At 37.6% G+C, this 19,539-nt stretch overlaps 1 protein-coding gene across 1 annotated transcript in view; it reads right to left on the bottom strand.

The window, feature by feature from the left end:
* The window catches only part of LOC150102411 (uncharacterized), a 415,154-nt gene that overhangs the window by 310,733 nt on the left and 84,882 nt on the right, over positions 1–19,539 (bottom strand). The window contains exon 6 of the mRNA XM_090399571.1: positions 10,927–11,030. Within this exon, the coding sequence (XP_090255697.1) occupies positions 10,927–11,030 (104 nt within the window). The remainder of the gene's footprint in view (positions 1–10,926; positions 11,031–19,539) is intronic.

The raw sequence follows: 19,539 nt of genomic DNA, 5'->3' as shown, positions 1-19,539 counted from the left end.
AACAACTTAACCACAATACCTGACACATAGATTGGCCTATAGTTTGATGCTTGAGTTCGACCACCTCCATTATGAAGTGGCACAATCTTGCCCTCCTTCCACTCCTTAGGGACTTGATCGAGTGCAAGACTCATATTAAAAATATGTGAAGACAGGTGTCAACTCCTCGGCACATTCCTTCAGAATACGTGGCAATACATTATCATCCCACAGCCTTATTAACATCTAGTTTACTCAACTCCCCATACACCTCTTGCTCACTTACAGTCTCTTCTGTCCATCATCTACTGCTCTCAATCTCTCCATGAAGTCACATTCACAAGATTGAAAGACCTGTATGAACCTGTATATTAAGTACCTCCAACACACATTCCGCAACAGCTGTCTTTATACCATTTTCTCCAAACAATATCATCCTTCCATAATCATTCTTTCTTTTGCTGGCTACATATCAAAAGAACTCCTTAGGATTCTTTTTGGATTCATTAGCTAACTGCTGTTCATACTTCTCTTTAGCAACCCTCACCAACCAAGTCACACTCCTTACCTGGTCTGTATAGACCTCATGGAATTGGTTATTTCCACTTTGCTTATGCTGCCTCCACAATGCCCTCTTTCTCTGTATCGCATGCTTAATCTCTTTATTCATCCATCTCACACCGACTTTATTTAATCTTCTCACCCTTGGAATATATTTAGACATTGCATCTACTAGATAGTTTTTGAAAATCTCCCAAGCTGCATCAATCTTTTTTCCAGCTAACTGCTCATTCCATGTTACACCCACAAGCTGTCTCCTGAGCTCTTCATAATCATCCCCCTTGTAGTTCCACATATACCCTTTTCTCACAGAGGTCCTCACACTCTGGCAACCATCCAGGTAATCACCTCATGGTCACTCTCACCAATTGGTGGATGATTTGACACCTCATTTATAATTACATCCTCTGATGAGATGACCAAATCCAAGAACCTCAATCCTCGTGTGCCCTCTGTTACATACTGTCTGAGGTAGTTATCCCTCAAAAACTCAAGAAACTCATTTTCTTTACTTCCAGTTGCTATCTCATCATTCCAGTCTATATTCCTATAATTAAAATCACCCATAACGATCATCATTTTCTTATTTGCTTGGCTAATTTGATTACACATTTCATTATCACCACCATCCACATTACCAGGTCTATAACAACATCCCACCAAGTATTTGATTCTATTCACCTCTATCTCACACCATACTGCCTCAAAACCACTGGCATTATTTCCATCTTGCATCTCTACTTTGTATGGACATAACTCTTTCTCTACACCTCGCTTTTTACCCTTTCCATCCTCACGAAACACATCATACCCTTCCATCTCTATTCCTGTCACGATGTCATCCTCTTCCAACCATGTCTCACTTATTCCGACAATCTTTGGTTGAACAGACGCAATTAATGCAACCATTTCATCTACCTTGTTTCTTATACTTCTAGCATTTGTATACAAACACAACAGCTCATTTCTGGATCTACAGATAGTTCCACTGATACCATCCACTCGATGTGATCTCTCAATGCTCGATTGGGCCATTTCCCTTTCTGTTTATTCATTTTAAAACCCTTTTCAATTCAAACTGTTTCCTCTTGATCCCAGGTTATCCCATTCTTTTCTACACATGCACTCACCTCCTCTTGGAGCATCCACCTTTCTCATGCTGTGTACCCCTATCCACCCTGAGCCTCCCCATTTTCCTGTTCCTCTTGCACACCCATTCTCACATTTTCTATACTCATACCACTCACTTCCTCATTCATAACCACCTCTTCAATCTCTCCTAACTTACTCTCCTGCTCTTCCACATCACTTCCCACTTGATCTGATTTATTCTCTCTCACTCTACTCACTTTTCTACCTTCCAGCAGCAGTCTCTCCAAGTGACTCACACCATAACCTCTCAAATGCAGCCCATCACTCCCATACAGTTCACTTCGTCCCTTAAACTCATTCCACACATTAACAAACTGCACTCCCACCTCCTCGCATATTTCAGCCAGCATATCATTCATAATCCTTGCTCTCAGCCTCATCTCACCACAGTCATACCTAGGCAACATGCTGACTACCCTTTCTGTCACATTATTCTCTTTTATCCTTCTAAGCAACCTCCTGATATCCATTCTGACGCTTTCTTTTTCCTCTTTCAAATCATTCGTACCGATTAAAACCATTAACTCCTTTGCTCACTCCCTCCTCATATCCAATGCCTCAATCACTCTACTCATTTTACCACCTGGAAAACATACCTTATGTATCTTATTATCCAGCACACCTTTAATAATGGAGTCGCCATACAACGCCACCTGCTCATCTTTCATTAACTCTTTCTCACCATCATGATTTGTTTTAATATTTTTTACCTGAATTTTCTTAATTTCATTCCGCCTCCATTTCATCTCTTTCCTCATCCAATCCAATTTAACTTCCAAATCTCGCATCTCGTTCTCTCCATCATTCAATCTTCCTAGTTTTCTAACTCTCGATCCCCCCCTTCTCACTTTCACTCTTGTTCATCCTTCTGTGCTTCCGTACTTTCAGTCCAACATGCATCCAACTTTCACTATCATTCATTCTTTCGATTTTTTCCACTTCAGATTCCTTCATAATACCATTTCCAGTTTCATTCGTTCTCTCAATTTTGTTTCCTTCCGTCACTCTTGCCTCACTTTCGTCCTTTTTAACATCCATTATGGATTTTATATTATTTGTTTTATTTTTTACTGATTTTTTAACATTCTTTCGCCTCACTTTCACACCATCCTTCTCTTTCAAATGTGCACTCATTTTTCCCGCGACATTCTCACTACTAATACTTTGTCATCAATTTCATATTTGCATTCATCAATTCCTCATTCAGGTCGCACTTTGCACACAACCTCCTTCCATCTGCCCTAAACATCCACAAATCATTTATGTAATCGAAAGAATAGAGATAGCACACCTCACACTTAACGAAATGACTGAAGTCTAAATTAAAATCATGGAATGACAAAGCCACCGCCATGTTTTCTGCTGGTACTGCAATAAGGTCTAATGATAACAAATTATTTCTGTAATTATGCTATAAAACTCTGTAGTACAACAATCACACCAAAAACCACAATAATACACCAAAAATACACCATCAAATCAAAAAAAATAATCAACAAATCAACAAAAATCACAGATCTTTCAGGAGCTTTCTAACAGCACGTTATAATAATTACATAACCTGCAATCATTGTATTAATTTGCTGATGCATGTCTTCCTGATCATCCCTGGAATTTCCTGGCCTATACCAGAGACCAACTGTATATTAAGTCTTATTGGCCTTAATCTCACATCAGACTGCTTCAAGAGAACTGTTACCCCTCCTGTCTGCTTCCTATTATTTTTTTTGGCTGCAGTTCATCTGCTATTATCAGCAGTACCCATCGCCCATCCTATCATGTATATATACACTCATTTTCATGAAAACCACATCACCTTACATGAATATAGTTTTTAGTAGTTAAATGTTTATATTTTTAGTAGTTTATTTTCATTGGTTTATCATTAGATATTTCATTTTATTGCAACATCTATTATTCCCATGGGTTTCTGTATAATGTAATAAGTTGCTACTTTTGCATCAGAATTTTTTATGCTATAAATAACCAGCAAGATCTAGTTTTCGCATTTTCATGCTGAGATTGCTATAGCTAGTTACATGCAGTGAACACCTCTCAGAAAAAGTGTGATGCAAACTTAGAATAAAGGAGGCTATTCCTCTCATGAAATAGCTAAAAAGGGAGCCTGTAGTATGACTGCTGTCAAAAGTGAAGAAAACTGGATCTGCTGAAAGGAAGAAGGGACAGAAAGAAAGCCACTGTTTACACCATGCCAAGACTGAGTCCTAAAGCAGAACTGCCTCAAAAATTGCCATACATCACATGGAGAACTGAAACGGGACTGGGAAGAACAAATAGTTAGCTCTGTAACTGTCAGAAGAAGACTCATTCAATAGGGACTGATAGCCCTAAAAAGATGCCCTTGTTAATTAAAAAAATGAGACTGGCTTAGTTAAAATGGTACAAACAGCATGCCAAATGGGTCGCTGATCAATGGAAAAGAGTAATTTTTTCTGAAGAGAAAAATTTTAACCTGCAGGCTGCATGTTGTATCATGGTGTTGGTCACTTACATTTCACAAAAGGGTTCAGTGAATGTACAAGTGTACCAAAAAAAAGTTTAGAAGAAGAATTGTTACCTACTATCAGAGACCACTTTACTATAACGACAAATTGCATCTTTGAGAATGACTCTGGCCCTTGTCAGAGAGAGCAAAAAGTGTAAGTAATGCTATTATAACACTGAAATGTACAATACAAATTGAGTTTAGTACTTAAAAATGCTTTAATTTTTGTTGCAGGTTAATAAATGGCTACTCTACTCACTTTTGATTCAGCTTGATTCAACCTGAAACACTTGATTCAGCAACTACTGTGGCCAGGAAACAGCCCAGATCTCAACCTCATTGAGAATTTGTGATACCAAATGAAGAATGAAATACACAAGAAGAAGTCAAAAATACTTTGTGAGCTCCAAGAAGCCATTATAATGATATGGAACGATGAATTCACAGTTGCATTCATCAGGAAATTGATTTTGTCAATGCCCCACTGATGCCAAGCTGTAATAAAGGCAAGAGGAGGACCCACAAAGTATTAAACAGCAAAAAAAGTGAATTTGTAGCTTTGAATGATAGTAAAACTGTGTAGTTGAACCACATTTTGATATAGTATTTATTTTTACAGTGAAAACATCACTGTCTACTCCATTTTGAAATATTTGCAAATTTGTTGTCATTTTCTAATTATGTCATATCTTGTACTCAGAAATATACTTTCTTCATTATTTGTGACAATTATTGTGTTATCCCTTTTCAAATAGGCATTCAAATTAATTAACAAAAACATAATTACAGCAGGTAATGTGGTTTCCATGAACACAAATGTATATATATCTTCTCTATATCTGCACTCTCTATATGCATATTCAGGAGTGAGTGAGTGAGTGAGTGAGTGAGTGAGTGAGTGTGCGTGTGTGTGTGTGTGTGTGTGTGTGTGTGTGTGTGTGTGTGTGTGTGTGTGTGTGTGTGTGCACACGTGCACGCGTGGGTGCAAATATATATATATATAGAGAGAGAGAGAGAGTGAGTGCAGATATAGAGAAGATATATATATACTCATGTTCATAGAAACCACATTACCTGCTGTAATTATGTTTTGTTTTTTTTTCAGTAAATAAATTTGAATGCCTATTTGAAAAAGGGATAATAACACCATATTATCATGGTATCATGGTAGGTACTATGGTGTTAACAGACACCATAGTGCTCACCTTAATGAGATGTAGACCACCTTTTGCTGCAATGACTGCAGCAATCAACAGGGCATACTTTCCACAAATATACAAAGGATATCAATGGGAATTTTGGAGCATTCGTCCTATAGGCATGTCATGAAGTTGTGGGACAAATGTTCCTTGACCTCACCCAATGCTCCAGTTCAATCCAACAGATGTTCAGTAAGGCTGAGATCAGGGCCCTGTAGAGGTCAGTTAAGTGTGGTGATGTTCATGTCCAAAAACAATGTAGTTACAGCAGCAACAGCAGCCTTATGACATGCCACATTGTCTTGCTGAAAGAGACAATGGTCAGTTCCATATAAATGCCACAAAGTAGGAAGCATTGCACTCAGGGTTTGCATGGGTTTGCACTGCCTGGGTGCAAAATTTTTGTGCCCCCCTTCCATTAAAAATTAAAAGATCCTGAAGTACAATAACACGTTACGAATCATTTTATTATACTGCACATTAAGAGGAATGTATATTAAAATAAAGAAAAAACACAAATAATAAAAAACCTTATTTTTATTCATTTGCTACTGAGATGTTCTTCTTTCTCAGTAGCAAATTCTGCTTTCATTACAGAAAAATCTTTTATGATATCTTCTAGATCTAAATTCCTACATATTTCATTTTCTATACTTAATACGGATAAATTTTTTAATCTTTCTTGTGACATACTCGATCGTAAGCGATCTTTTATTCATTTGAAAAGGATCTTTTTTTTAATGAATTTTTGTTATGAACGTGTTCGATTATACCACCCCTAAATTGTGCCGCCCGGGTTCATTACTATAACGGTAATGAATATCACTATTCCCTTACATAGTCATTTCTCAGATGATCCTTTCTGGTCACACTGCACATCCAGCTAAGCATTCTCATCTCTGCTACCTCCATCCTGCTGATGTTATTTTTCCTCAGGGCCACAGTTTCCATAGCATACATCATAGCTAGTCTCACTACTGTCTTGGAGATTTTGCCTTTTAGATTGATAAGTAATTGATAAGATTGATAACATATACACATAAGACAACCAGTTGCTCTTCTCCAAGACCCAGTTTCATTCGCATGATCCTGTCATTCCTCCTACCACTTCCAATACTTCGCCCTTCATTCTGCCACACACCACAATTCTGACATCATCTCTTCCCTCTTTATTCGCTCCAGAGTAGAACAATTTATACCCGTCTCCTAGTTCCTTTGCCTTTTCCCCCTTCCACCTTGTCTCCTGCAATCAGAAAATGTCTAACTTCCTCATCATGTCTGCCACCTCTCTTCCCCTTCCAATCATGCTTCCAACATAAGGAATACAGATAACAGGCAAGCAGGATGCAGTTGGTAAAGGGAGCAAAAGTTCAGTATGAGCAGAAGTCAGCTAATAAAGCCAAAAAAAAAACCTACGGAGTTCTTTCGATATGTGGCCAGTAAAAAAAAAAAAAAAAGACTGATTATGGTATGATAGCACTGAAAGGAGAACATGCTATAAGGACAACTGCTGTGGAGGATATAGTTAAGATATTTAAAGAACAGTTCATAAAGGTCTTTCATACTTCTGAATGTGACATAATGGAGAGTTTGAGAGCAGTGGATGATGAAAGGGGAGTTTGACTGTGAGGAAGAGATATATGGGGAATTAGACAACCTTGATATTAATAAGGCTGTGGGACTTGATGATACGCTGCATATTTTGAAGGAATGTACCATGGAGTTACATCTGCCTTGACATATTTGTTTAATATGAGTCTTACACATTGTCAAGTTCCAAAGAATTGGAATGAAGACAAGATTGTACTGCTTCATAAAGGAGGTGACAAAAGTCAAGCATCAAATTATAGTCCAATCTGTGTGTCAGGTGTTTTAGTTAAAGTGTTGGAAAGTCTGGCAAGAATAAGGATCCAGAATTGGGTGACGACAATGGTATTATCTTTGATGGACAGTGTGGATTGTGAGGTCATGTTTTAGTAATGTACTTACTTATTACAATAAGGCGATAGCAGCATTGGACATGGGAAATGGATACACAGTAGTATACTTAAACTTTGTAAAAGCTTTTGACTGATTACCACATGAACATGATAAGTTGATAGTCAAACTGGAGCAGAGAAAGTTGGATGTTAGAATAGTGCAATGGATTGGAGACTGGCTGTCTGATTAGGTATCAACAAGTTGTACAGGAAGCAATATCCCAGAAGAGGAAAGTCACTAGTGGTGTGCCTCAGGGATCTGTTTTATTGCCATTGCTATTTAACCTGTATGTTAATGATATTGGGGAAGATTTGAATGAGGATATACAGATTATATATTTGGTTTAATCCTTTATCCAAGTGTAAGCAAACAAAGTTTGCACCTGAAGTATTTTCAGGACTGGGGCAACTCGTGCCAAAGGTGGTATAAGTTCTCATCACTTGCCTTAGTATCCCATAATGCAAAGCACATCTCCTTGTGGACATGTATAATGCTATGCATTAAGGGAGGGGTAACTACCCACACTGGTTTCGACCTTTACTGAATGTTCAAGTAGGTCAAACTCCAAAAACTCAGCATTGTTCTACTCAGTAACAGGCTCACCCTGCCACTGAGAAGAACTCTCAGTGTTGGCTCTACCCCGTGGCAGGCTCACCCCATCACTCAGCAGAGCTGCTCATTTGCTCATATGTCATCTGAAGGGTAACAGCAACAGCCATGCCTCAGTTAACTTCATGGGCTACAGCATTACCATTCATTACCCCCCCCCAGCACCTGGGTGACAGCAACAGCCGAGCCTCAGTTAAAACTTCATGGGCTACAGCATTGCCATTCATCACCCAAGCTTCCAGACCCAGAGGTGGTGAAACTAAAGTGGAAGTAATGGAGAAGTCATATTTCCATATGCCAGTTGCCAAAAGGTGTCACATCTTATTATTAAAATTATCTGGATTAGAGATAAGTTCATGAAAGTTTTTTCACTTGGCTATGCTACCAATTATATATTTGGTTTAATCCTTTATCCAAGTGTAAGCAAACAAAGTTTGCACCTGAAGTATTTTCAGGACTGGGACAACTCATGGCAAAAGGTGGTATAAGTTCTCATCACTTGCCTTAGTATCCCATAATGCAAAGTACATCTCTTTGCAGAGATGTATAATGCTAACTTGGATAAAGGATTAAATCAAATATATAATTGGTAGCATAGCCAAGGGAAAAAACTTCCATCAGAATATACAGATGTTTGCAGATGATGCAAATTTGGGATGAACTATGAGGAGTTGAGCAGATGTTGTGGCCTTACAAGAAGACTTGAATATACTGAACAAATGGACACAAGAGTGGGGCTACCAGTTCAATGCTGATGAATGTAAAGTTTTAAAATTTGGAAAACAAAGATGGGAAGTACAGTGTGGCACAAAACAAAATAAAATAAAAAAAACAGTATTGAATAACTACAACAATATATGTTATGGAGTAAACGGGTTCATTAACAAAGAAATATATGTTTACACATGATGATATGTATATCCACAATTATCAGTGGAATCTTGGTCGAATAAAACATTAACAATGGTAGATTACATGCTCGAAATGAGCACCTTGTCTTTCAAAACAGGATCTCTGTCATTTTGGAGAACAAGAATTGAGACATCTGCTGGACATATCGTGTAATTTTATCCCTCACTTCATCGAGGTTTGAAGGTGGGTCATGGCGGAATACCCATTCCATCAACATACCTCAAACAAAGGCATCAAGTGATGTGAGAACAGGAGAAAGTGAAGGGTATGGGAGTTCAGTGAACCTGGAAATAAGCTTCCTGAGAGTGTTCTCAATAAACAGGTTTATTGAGAACAGTTCTAAGAAAGTGTTCTCAATAAACAGGCTCTAGAAGCATGTGATGTGTGAAAAGTTGCTCTATACGGTTAGAATACCTGTGCACAAAATTGAATGTGTTTTGCATGACACATCCTATGCAAATCTTGGGTGAACAGAACCAGCACATTCTTGAATTCTCTATTCAAGGTCACAGTTGCACCACCATATTTGATGAATTAGGGCGCAATTTTGCCATGGCTGGAAACCATGCACCATGTGGTGACCTTCTCGCTGTGACGAGCTTTCTCTTTGTCAAATTCAGGTCTCGAGAAACCAAGAAACCTGAAGGTTCATCTGTTTACGATTACTTAGATGAAAATGCACTTCATCCGAGAAGCAGATATTACAGAGTAAGGAGAGATCTTCATAGACATTGGCTAGCACACATGCACAGTATTTCTGCTGTGCAGTATGATCCGTTGTTGTTAAACACTGACCCACCTGAATGACATACAAAAAGGCACCCAGCTTCTTAAAAATTCTTTGCAGTGACCACATCGGTATTCCAAGTTTTACCCCTGTTTGGCTGACTGAATTTAGGGGACAGTTTCCAGCACACGCCTGTGATTCTCATTTGTGTTAACAGTTCATGGTCTCCCTGAATGCCCTTAGTATTGTAGCAAAACACTTCCAGTATGTCAGAACCTCTCCAATAAAGCAATGATGACACTATTGCTTGGGGAATATTTATGGAAATGATGAGTACATTGCCCACAAATGCATCATAAACTTGGACTATTTGCCCTACCAACTCCATATGAATGAAAATAATGCTCAAGAATAAATGTGATTTCTTCCAATGTCAACACCATCACAGCAGCTAAATATGTGCATGCAGCTGAATGGCATATCTCATAGAGCATGTACTAAAGGGGGGGGGGGGGGGTGACGAAGTTCAATACTGTTTTTTTTGTGATCTTGGGATCTGGTTGATAAGGATCTGAAATTTAGAGGAAATATTGTCAAAATAGTGAGGACAACACAACGAATTCTGTCAACAATGGGAAGAACAATGACTTATAGAATTAAGAAGATTCTGGTTCCATTGAATGAAGCTCTGATTAGGCTACATATGTACTACTGTGCACAGATTTCGTCACCTGGTTTTCAAAAGAATGAAGAGATGTTGGAGAGGATCCAGATGCAATTGGCTAAAATAGTTTCTTATCTCTGGAAAACTGAATATGAAGAAAGGTTAAGACAATGCAATTTGCCCAATCTTGCAGACAGGAGGAAGAGGAGTGATATGATAGAGATGTGCAAGTTGGTAAAGGGTTGTTATAGGATTAATGTTGAAAAGGTTTTGCATAAAATGATGAAAGATTGGGGGTAGAACAAGATGTCAACTCTGGAATCTGTATAAAGAGGGTGTGTGAGCAAGTGAGTGAAAGCAGGTTTTGTTTGAATGGAGAATTGTGAATGATTGGAATGCATTGCCTGAGAGCGTCTACAGAGAATTTTAATGTGTTTAAGGCACACTTGATTGTCTAGATGGGGTCATAGGATAATGATAATAATAATAATATAGAGAAAAAAAGAGCATTACATAAGTTGAAAGAAAAGTCTGATAGACATTAGTGTTGGTGGAAGCAATTTTCCATAATAAATCTAGTGTCGAACATGGAGATCTAGAATAATATTAAAAGTATAAACCTAAAAATTAAACTTACATGGTACTCATAGCTTAATTTATCTTTTGCATTCAGATGTTTTCCTTCTGCTACTTCAGGATGATGGAATATATACATAGTGATCTGATTTAGAAGAACTATAGCTGTAAAGGAAAGCATCACTTTAAAATTTAATATTTCATATAATTAAATCTAACAATCCTCATATATATTTATCATCCATATAAGAAATATTCTCAATCTCTATGATACAGATAGTAAAAGATATGGTTATGCTGTAAAGAAAAAAATTAATTAAATTAAAATTTAAAAAAAATGTTTCAATGAAAAATGAAAAAACAGAAACAACATCAACATCACAAAACTCCAGAATGTTAATAAATTACTTAACATCTTTGAACCATAATAAAATCATATATAATAATATTTTCTCTCCTGAAATGATAGGTCTCAAAATTTACTCAATGTCTTCTTTCTGGATTATTATTATTAAAATTATAATTGCACCCTTCATAGAGTCGGCAGACTCATCATGAGAGGTTCATGCAACTGACAACATATTTATCATATTGAATCTTAAAATCCTTAACACTCCTTGCATTAACAACACATTCTGGTAACACCTTCCATTCACTAACAATTCTCTGTGTAAAAAAAAAAAAAATCTACTCCTCACACTCTTACATAACTTCCATGGATGGCTTCTGGTTTTCCCCTTCTTGCCTTCTACTCTTTTTATAATCCAATCTAAATTAACCCAATAAAATTACTAACTTAAATGTCTCTATCATATCACCTCTTTTCCTCCTATCCACCAAACTCTGCAATCCACATTTCTTCAACCTCCCTCCATAGCCAGCATTCCACAGTCCTGATATTGTTTCAGTCACTCATCTTTGGATCCTCTCCAATGTTTCCACATCACACTGACCAAATTGACCAAATTTGAGCACAATAGTCTAAGTGTGGTCTGACCAGTGCTTTATACAGTGGCACAACAACTTCCTTATCTCTACATGCTAGAGTACTTGTTATCATAGCAGCACTACAATGTATAACATTTGCAATATGTACTCTAAACTTCAGTCTGCTGTCAACCATTACTCCCAAATCTCGAATATCATACACTTCCTGCAGTACTGCACCATCATATAGTACACAGCCTTATATTTCTTCACACCAAAATGCAACACCTTGCACTTATTGATGTTAAAACTACACCCCCCACTCCTTTGTCCACGTAAAAAGTCTATTCGCATCTTCCTGAAGGGAATTAACATCAGCAGTGCTACTTATAACTCTCCCGAAATTTGCATTATCAGCAAACAACTGAAGATCTCCAGTCAGTCCACAAGATATATCATTTACAAACAAGTTAAACAGCTGGGGTCCAAGAACAGAGCCCTGGGGCACACCACTGGTCACTTTCCTTTTCTGAGACACAGCTCCATCATATACAACTTAGTATCGTTCAGAGGGCTAATCTCCAATCCATCCAACTAATATACTATCAATCCCATCCTCTGCAGCTTGTACACCAACTTATCATGTGGTAATCTATCAAATGTTTTGGCAAGTCCAAGAACACCATTGTATATGATTCTCCTTTATCTAACACACCCATAAAATGCAAGTAAATTGCTAAAACAGGACCTATCCTTTACAAATCCATGCTGACCATCATAAAGAATGCCATGTCCATCAGCCCAAACCTGTATTCCATTCTTAACCAATCTCTCCAACAACTTGACCACAATGCAGTTATACAGACTGGTCTATAATTGGAAACTTCTGTCCTAGAACCATTTTTGTGGAGTGGCAATATTTGACCTTCTTTCCACCTCCTTAGGAACCCTATCCACTGCAAGACTTTCATTAAATAATCAGGTCAAGGACATAGCTAACTTTAGCATGCATTTCTTAAAAATACGTGGTGATATGTCATCCATTCCCACAGCCTTTTTAGCAACTAATCCAACCAACTCCTGACACACATCACATTCGTTCACTTCTATTTCTCCTAATACTGCACTCCTAATATTGCACCGTGTCACATTGAAAGTTATATTTGGTATTAATTAACTACAATTAACACAAAACAGATATTTGGATTATAAGACCATAGGTTTAATACACATATGTACAAATTCGTTGACTAGTTTCGCTAGTAAAACTGACTAGCTTTGTCAAGACTAAATGGTGAAAAACTAATAAATGCAAAAAAAAAAAAAAAATGAAGGAATATAGTAACGGTTTACAACGGTTAGACAACAAAATTGGAATGCACCTCGTGACATATATGTGAAGCGAGATACTTCAGTCATTATTATAAATATTGTTACATAGTTTTTGGCATACTGTAGTTCCGCTAAACTTAATGAGTTAATAAGATTTTTCCATATATATCCTTTAATATTACTCCTTGGTTTCTATTAAGGTTGTTTCCTGTTTGTAGGACCACTGCAGCTTCTTTAAATATTCGACATCTGTAATCTTCTTCCAAATTCTCCGTAGATCAGTCGGTATAAACGAAGCTCTTTGGTCGGAAAGACCTGAGTTCGATTCCAGTCTAAGATGTGAACCCTTGTCTGATCTATTTTCACTAAAGGTTAGTTAGCCGGTCTCATACAGAGGTAGGGGATGATTTTTTAAGATTATTCAATGTACTATCTGTGAAATGTGTACGTTGTGGAGAGCGGTTGGAGTATGGTTAGATGATGATAGTGGAGTGAATGTGTGCAGAAAATGTACGGAAAATGAGGAATTAAAATGTGTTTCATGTCGTGAGTGTGATATTTTTGTCAAATTTCAGAATGCAGAAAATAGCGATATGATAAAAAATTGCATGGTTGTACAGAGAGCTGTGAGGACAGCGTAGAAAGTGAGAATGAAGGTATTAATACAGAGCAAATTAATGGTTTAACAGATAATAAAAAAGATGAGATAGATGCAATGAGTGAGATTGTGCGGTTGAGCGGAGTGATACATAGGGCAAAGCGGCAGCTGGAGCGTGTGCACAAATGTCTACCAAGTGTACCAGCCAATAAAAAAAAAGTATGATAGGAAAAATAAGAGTATGATTGTGAATGTACACAAAATGAAGGAGCGAATGCTGTATGGAGATTCGTTAGTATGAGGTGTGATAGTAGAGAATTTGACAAAATCGTACCAACCTGATGCAACCATTAAGGACGTAAGTGAGTCTATTAGGGAGCAAAAGCAAAGGGTAAAAGAAATGATAGTGGTGACAGGTATGAATGATTTGAAAGGAGATAAAATGGAAATGATAGAGGACCCGAAGGAATTGTTTGAGGTAGCAAAAGAGAAGAGTGAGAGAGTTAGGATGATTAGTCTTTCTTCCTGCGGTATGACAGTGAAGAGTTTAGGAGGAGGGCCATAATTGCAAATGACTTTATGCATGGGTTATGCAGGATGAATGGTGTGGAATTTGTGGAAGTGGGGAGTGAGTTCGATGGGCAAAAGGATCTATATAAGATGGATGGTTTGAATTTGAATGGATTCGGTGTAAGGAGACTTGAAAACTATTGTTGAATGAAGTGGATCTGCAGAATCAGGGAAACTGGATTTATTAAGGGGGAGGGGTAGATATGCAGACCATAGGGAGGCAGTTGAGTGTATGAATGAGTATAATATGCCTGAGTGAATAAGAAGGACAACAAATCAGAATGGGATAGTTAGTATAAGGCATCAAGGTAGGGATGGGGCTAACTGGAGTCTGCAATTCATGTATACTAATGCTAGGAGTATTAGGAACAAGAAGAAAGAATTTTTGGCCTTGGTTGGCACTTCCAGACCACAGGTTATTGGCATTAGTGAAATATGGCTGACTGTAGATGATATAGTTAGTGGGATTGGATGTGATGGGTATAGTGTGTTCAGGAATGACAGGGAGAATAAAATGGGGGGGGGGAGGAGTATTGTTGATGATAGCTGATGAGCTGCAGCCAAGGAGAATAGAAGTTGAATTGCAGGATAGAGAAAAGAGCACATTTGAGGCCATTTGGTGTGAGATTGAGGCTAGCAGAAGAAAATATACAATCGGGTGCTGCTATAGACCAGGTGATGGAAAAGATGGTAGAGATAGTATGCATAAGCAAATAGAAGAAATGAGTTGAAGGAGGGTAATTATTATGGGAGATTTCAATTATGGTGGCATTGATTGGAGGAAAGAGAGGACACATGGGAGGAAGGAATTGGATTTTATGCGGTTATGAAGGGATAACTATCTGCATCAGCATGTAATGGAAAATACTAGGGGTAAGAGAGAGTGCTTGCCCTAGTAACTGCATCTGAGGATTTGACTGTAACAAATATGACCACACTGCCACCAATTGGTGAGAATGATCATAGGGTCTGGACTTGGGAGGTGGCTAAAGGTGTGGAATTTACAATTAAGAAAGGGTACATGTGGAATTATCGGGCTGGTAAGTATGACAAGCTTAGGAGTTTGATTGATTCAGCGCCATGGCATGTAAAATTGCATGTTGATAGTGCATGGGAGGCGGTTAAGAAGGGTTTGCAGGAGGCAATGGCTGACTGCATACCTAGAGTCCGAATAATAAATCAAGTAGGGATTAAATGGATGAATAACACCATTAAGCTTGAGCTGCAAAAAAAGAAACAACTGTGGAGGGAAATTAAGGAGAAAGGTGACCGGCAGGCACACGAACAGTATAAAGCCCAGGCCAGAAGGGTAACAAATGTGGTCATTAGCCATACAGGCTAAAGAGAATCCCAAACAGTTTTTTCGATATGTTGCAAGTAAAAGAAAAAATGTATACAGCAGATTGATTTTAAAGAATGCCGATGGTAGGGAGGTAACCGATTTCAGTTGATATAGTAGAATTACTGAGTGAGCACTTTGCAAGAGTATATCATCCAGGTGGTGACATTGCAGAAATGGAAGAACCAACAACTTATACGGGAATTGTGGTGAACGAAGTGGAGGTGAATAGTCTATTACCAATGTCAATTCATCTGTGGGATTGGACGGTATACCAGCTCGTGTCGTATGACAAGTGACTAAGAATTGTCAGTGCCTTTGACCATTTTATTTAATTTGAGTCTCAGGTCTGGGTTAGTCCCAAGGGGGTGGAAAGAGGGGAAAATAGTTCCACTGCATAAAGGAGGTTCCAAGACGGCTGTTAAAAAATTACTGGCCAATCCATATATCAGGAATTGTTGTCGAGGTCCTGGAGAAAATAGTCAAGAGGAAAATACAAGATTGGATAGATGAAAATGGGATATTGTATGGGGGACAGCATGGTTTTGCGAAGGGTAGATCATGCCTCAGTAACTTGCTCACATTCTATAACACAGTGACGGCTGAACTGGATAAGGGTAATGAGTTTACAGTGATTCTACTGGACCTTGCTAAAGCCTTTGATAGGATACTACATGGAATTCTAATCAGTAAACTGCAGCATATTAGAATGGATATAGGGTTGGTGAGATTGATAGGAGGGTGGTTGATGGAGAGATATCAGAGAGTGATTTATTCAGGAGCAGAGTCCAAAAGACGGCCTGTGACTAGGGGTGTATGATAGATACTGTGTGAATGTTGAATAGCTGTTCTTGACATGATGTTGGGCCTCCCTCGATGAGTCTAAGGACTCCTTGGAGCTGCCTGTAATAATAATAATAATAATAATAAATATGGCATTGAGCTGCTATCCCAATCTATAGCGTGGTTTGAAATTGAAAAGTGATGCCTCAAACCTGAGGTGTCTGTTCTGTTATGATTAACGTCTCCAACATGTTCCTTCTGTTTAATTTCTAAGCTTCTTGAAGTGTGGCCTATGTAAGATAGTCCACATGTACAAGGTATGCTGTAAACATCTGCATATTTGAAAAAAAAAAAAGGTACACTGTCTTTAGGGAATTTTAAAAAACTGTCTAGTGTAGCGGTTAGTTTAAACACCACTCTGATGTTATAAGGCTTGAAAATTCTAGCTATTTTATTGGAGACTAAACCAACATAGGGTATGAGAATGGTTGATACGTACTGAGTTGCTATACGTTGTTGCTGGAGGTTGTTTTTATAGAGCATTTTATTGATGAAATTTAGAGGATACCTACCCATTTTGAGATAGAGATTTGGAGATGTGGGAAAGTTCTGTGCATACATCTTCTTTGTCTGTGACTATGTTGTGGGCTCTGTTTAGTAGCATATGGATGATGCTGCATTTTTGTGTATGATGATGATTTGAAGAATAATGGAGATACCATCCAGTATCTGTGGGTTTCTTATATATAGTAAGTTTGATATCTCTATTCCCTAGTCTTTTGACAAGTATATCCAAAAAAGGTAATTGATGATTGCTTTCTAACTCTAAAGTAAATTTGATTTTGTCATGAAAAGAGTTGATTTTTTTTCTAAAAACTCATGTAAGCTTTCCACTTTTTCTCTCCAGATAATAAATACATCATCAACGTATCTCCACCAGACTGTTGGTTTTGGAGTAATGTTAGCCAGAATATCATTTTCTAATTTCTTTAAAGTCAACAACACTGTATATTAACAATTAGAAGGTCTAGCCATGGGCAGTCTCCTGTCACCACCATGTGCAGACTTGTTTATGGAGAAATTAGAAAATGATATTCTAGTTAACATTACTTCAAAACCAACAGTCTGGTGGAGATACATTGATGATATATTTATTATCTGAGAGAAAAAGTGGAAAGCTTACATGAATTCTTAGAAAAAATCAACTCTTTTCATGACAAAATCAAATTTACTTTAGTTAGAAAGCAAATCATCAATTACCTTTTTTGGATATACTTGTCAAAAGACTAGGGAATAGAGATATCAAACTTACTATATATAAAACACCCACAAATACTGGACATGGTATCTCTGTTATTCTGCAAATGATCATCATCATACACAAAAATGCAGCATCATCCATATGCTACGAAACAGAGCCCATAACATAGTCACAGATGAAGAAGACATACATACAGAACTTTCTCGCATCTCCAAATCTCTATCTCAAAATGGGTATCCTCTAAACTTCATCAATAAAATGCTCTATAAAAACAACCTCCAGCAACAACGTATAGCAACTCAGTACGTATCAACCATTGTCATACGCTATGTTGGTTTAGTCTCCAATAAAATAGTTAGAATTTTAAAGCCTTATAACATCAGCGTGGTGTTTAAACCAACCACTACCACTAGACAGTTTTTAAGATCCCTAAAGACAGTTTACTTTTTTTTTCAAATATGCAGGTGTTTACAGCATACCTTGTACGTGTGGACTATCCTACATAGGCCAAACTTCAAGAAGCTTAGAAATTAGATAGAAGGAGCATGTTGGAGATGTTAATCATAACAGAACAGATACCTCAGGTTTGGCGCATCACTTCGCAACTTCAAACCACGCTATAGGTTGGGATAACAGCTCAATGCCATATTTGGAAGAAGATTACAGATGTTGAATATTTAAAGAAGCTGCAGTGGTCCTACAAACAGAAAACAATCTTAATAGAAACCAATGAGTAATATTAAAGGATATATGGAAAAATCTTATTAACTCATTAAGTTTAGTAGAACTACAGTATGCCCAAAACTATGTAATACGTATTTATAATAATGACTGAAGAATCTCACTTCATGTATACCATGTCATGAGGTGCCTTTCAATTTTGTTGTCTAACCATTGTAAACCGTTACTATATTCCTCTGTTTTTTTTGGCATTTATTAGTCTTGACAAAGCTAGTCAGTTTTGCTAGCAAAACTAGTCGACGAATTTGCACATATGTGTATTAAACTTATGGTCTTATAATCCGAATATCTGTTTTGTGTTAATTATTGCACTGTATCATTTACACTAATATGATATATGCTGATAAAGTGCTTGTTCAATAATTCCACTATATCCTCTGCAACTGTTATTTTGCTGCCATGACTCTCCACCAGTGTCAACCTCCTATAATTATTCTTTCTCTTGCTTGCTATATAGCAGAAAAATTTCCTTCGGTTAACTTTGGCCTGACCAGCCAATCTCTTCTCAAACTGCATCTTTACTTTCTTTACTATGCTCATCACATTTCCAGCCTGCACATTATACTCTTCATAGATCCAATCACCACAAACTGTCTTGCATCTCCTCCATAACATTTTCTTTTCCAGCACAGCTTGTTTGATTTCATTGTTCATCCATTTCTCTCCTACTCTATTTGCCTGCTTAACCCTTGGTGCAGTCATACATTGCTTTTGTCAGATACTGCCCTGAGAGTTGCCATTCATTGTCAACATCTTTTCTGCTCAGCTCATCTACCAGATGTACTGATGCTAACTGACTACAGAGCTTCCTATAACCACCTGCTTTATAATTCCACATATATCTATTTTTGGCAGTAACCTTTTCTTGTTTCATCACTTCCCAAACAAGTACCTCATGATCACTCTCGCCAAATGGAAGCAGTGTCAACACCTCATTAACAACTACATCTTGTGAAGTTATCACCAAATCCAAAACATTAAAGCCTGTAGTTGCTTCAGTCACATGATACTTAAGATATTTATCGCTCAGAAATTCAACAAACTCACTCTCCTTTCCCATACACTATCTCCTCCTCCATCCATTCTATAGTCCTGTAATTAAAGTCTCCCATCAGTATCAACT

This window comes from Typopeltis vanoorti, chromosome 10, assembly GCF_054136105.1.
Source record: "Typopeltis vanoorti isolate ZY-2024b chromosome 10, IOZ_Tvanoo_1.0, whole genome shotgun sequence".
NCBI lineage: Eukaryota > Metazoa > Arthropoda > Arachnida > Uropygi > Thelyphonidae > Typopeltis > Typopeltis vanoorti.
Note: the sequence above shows the minus strand (reverse complement) of the source record. Positions and strands in the feature narration are given on the sequence as shown.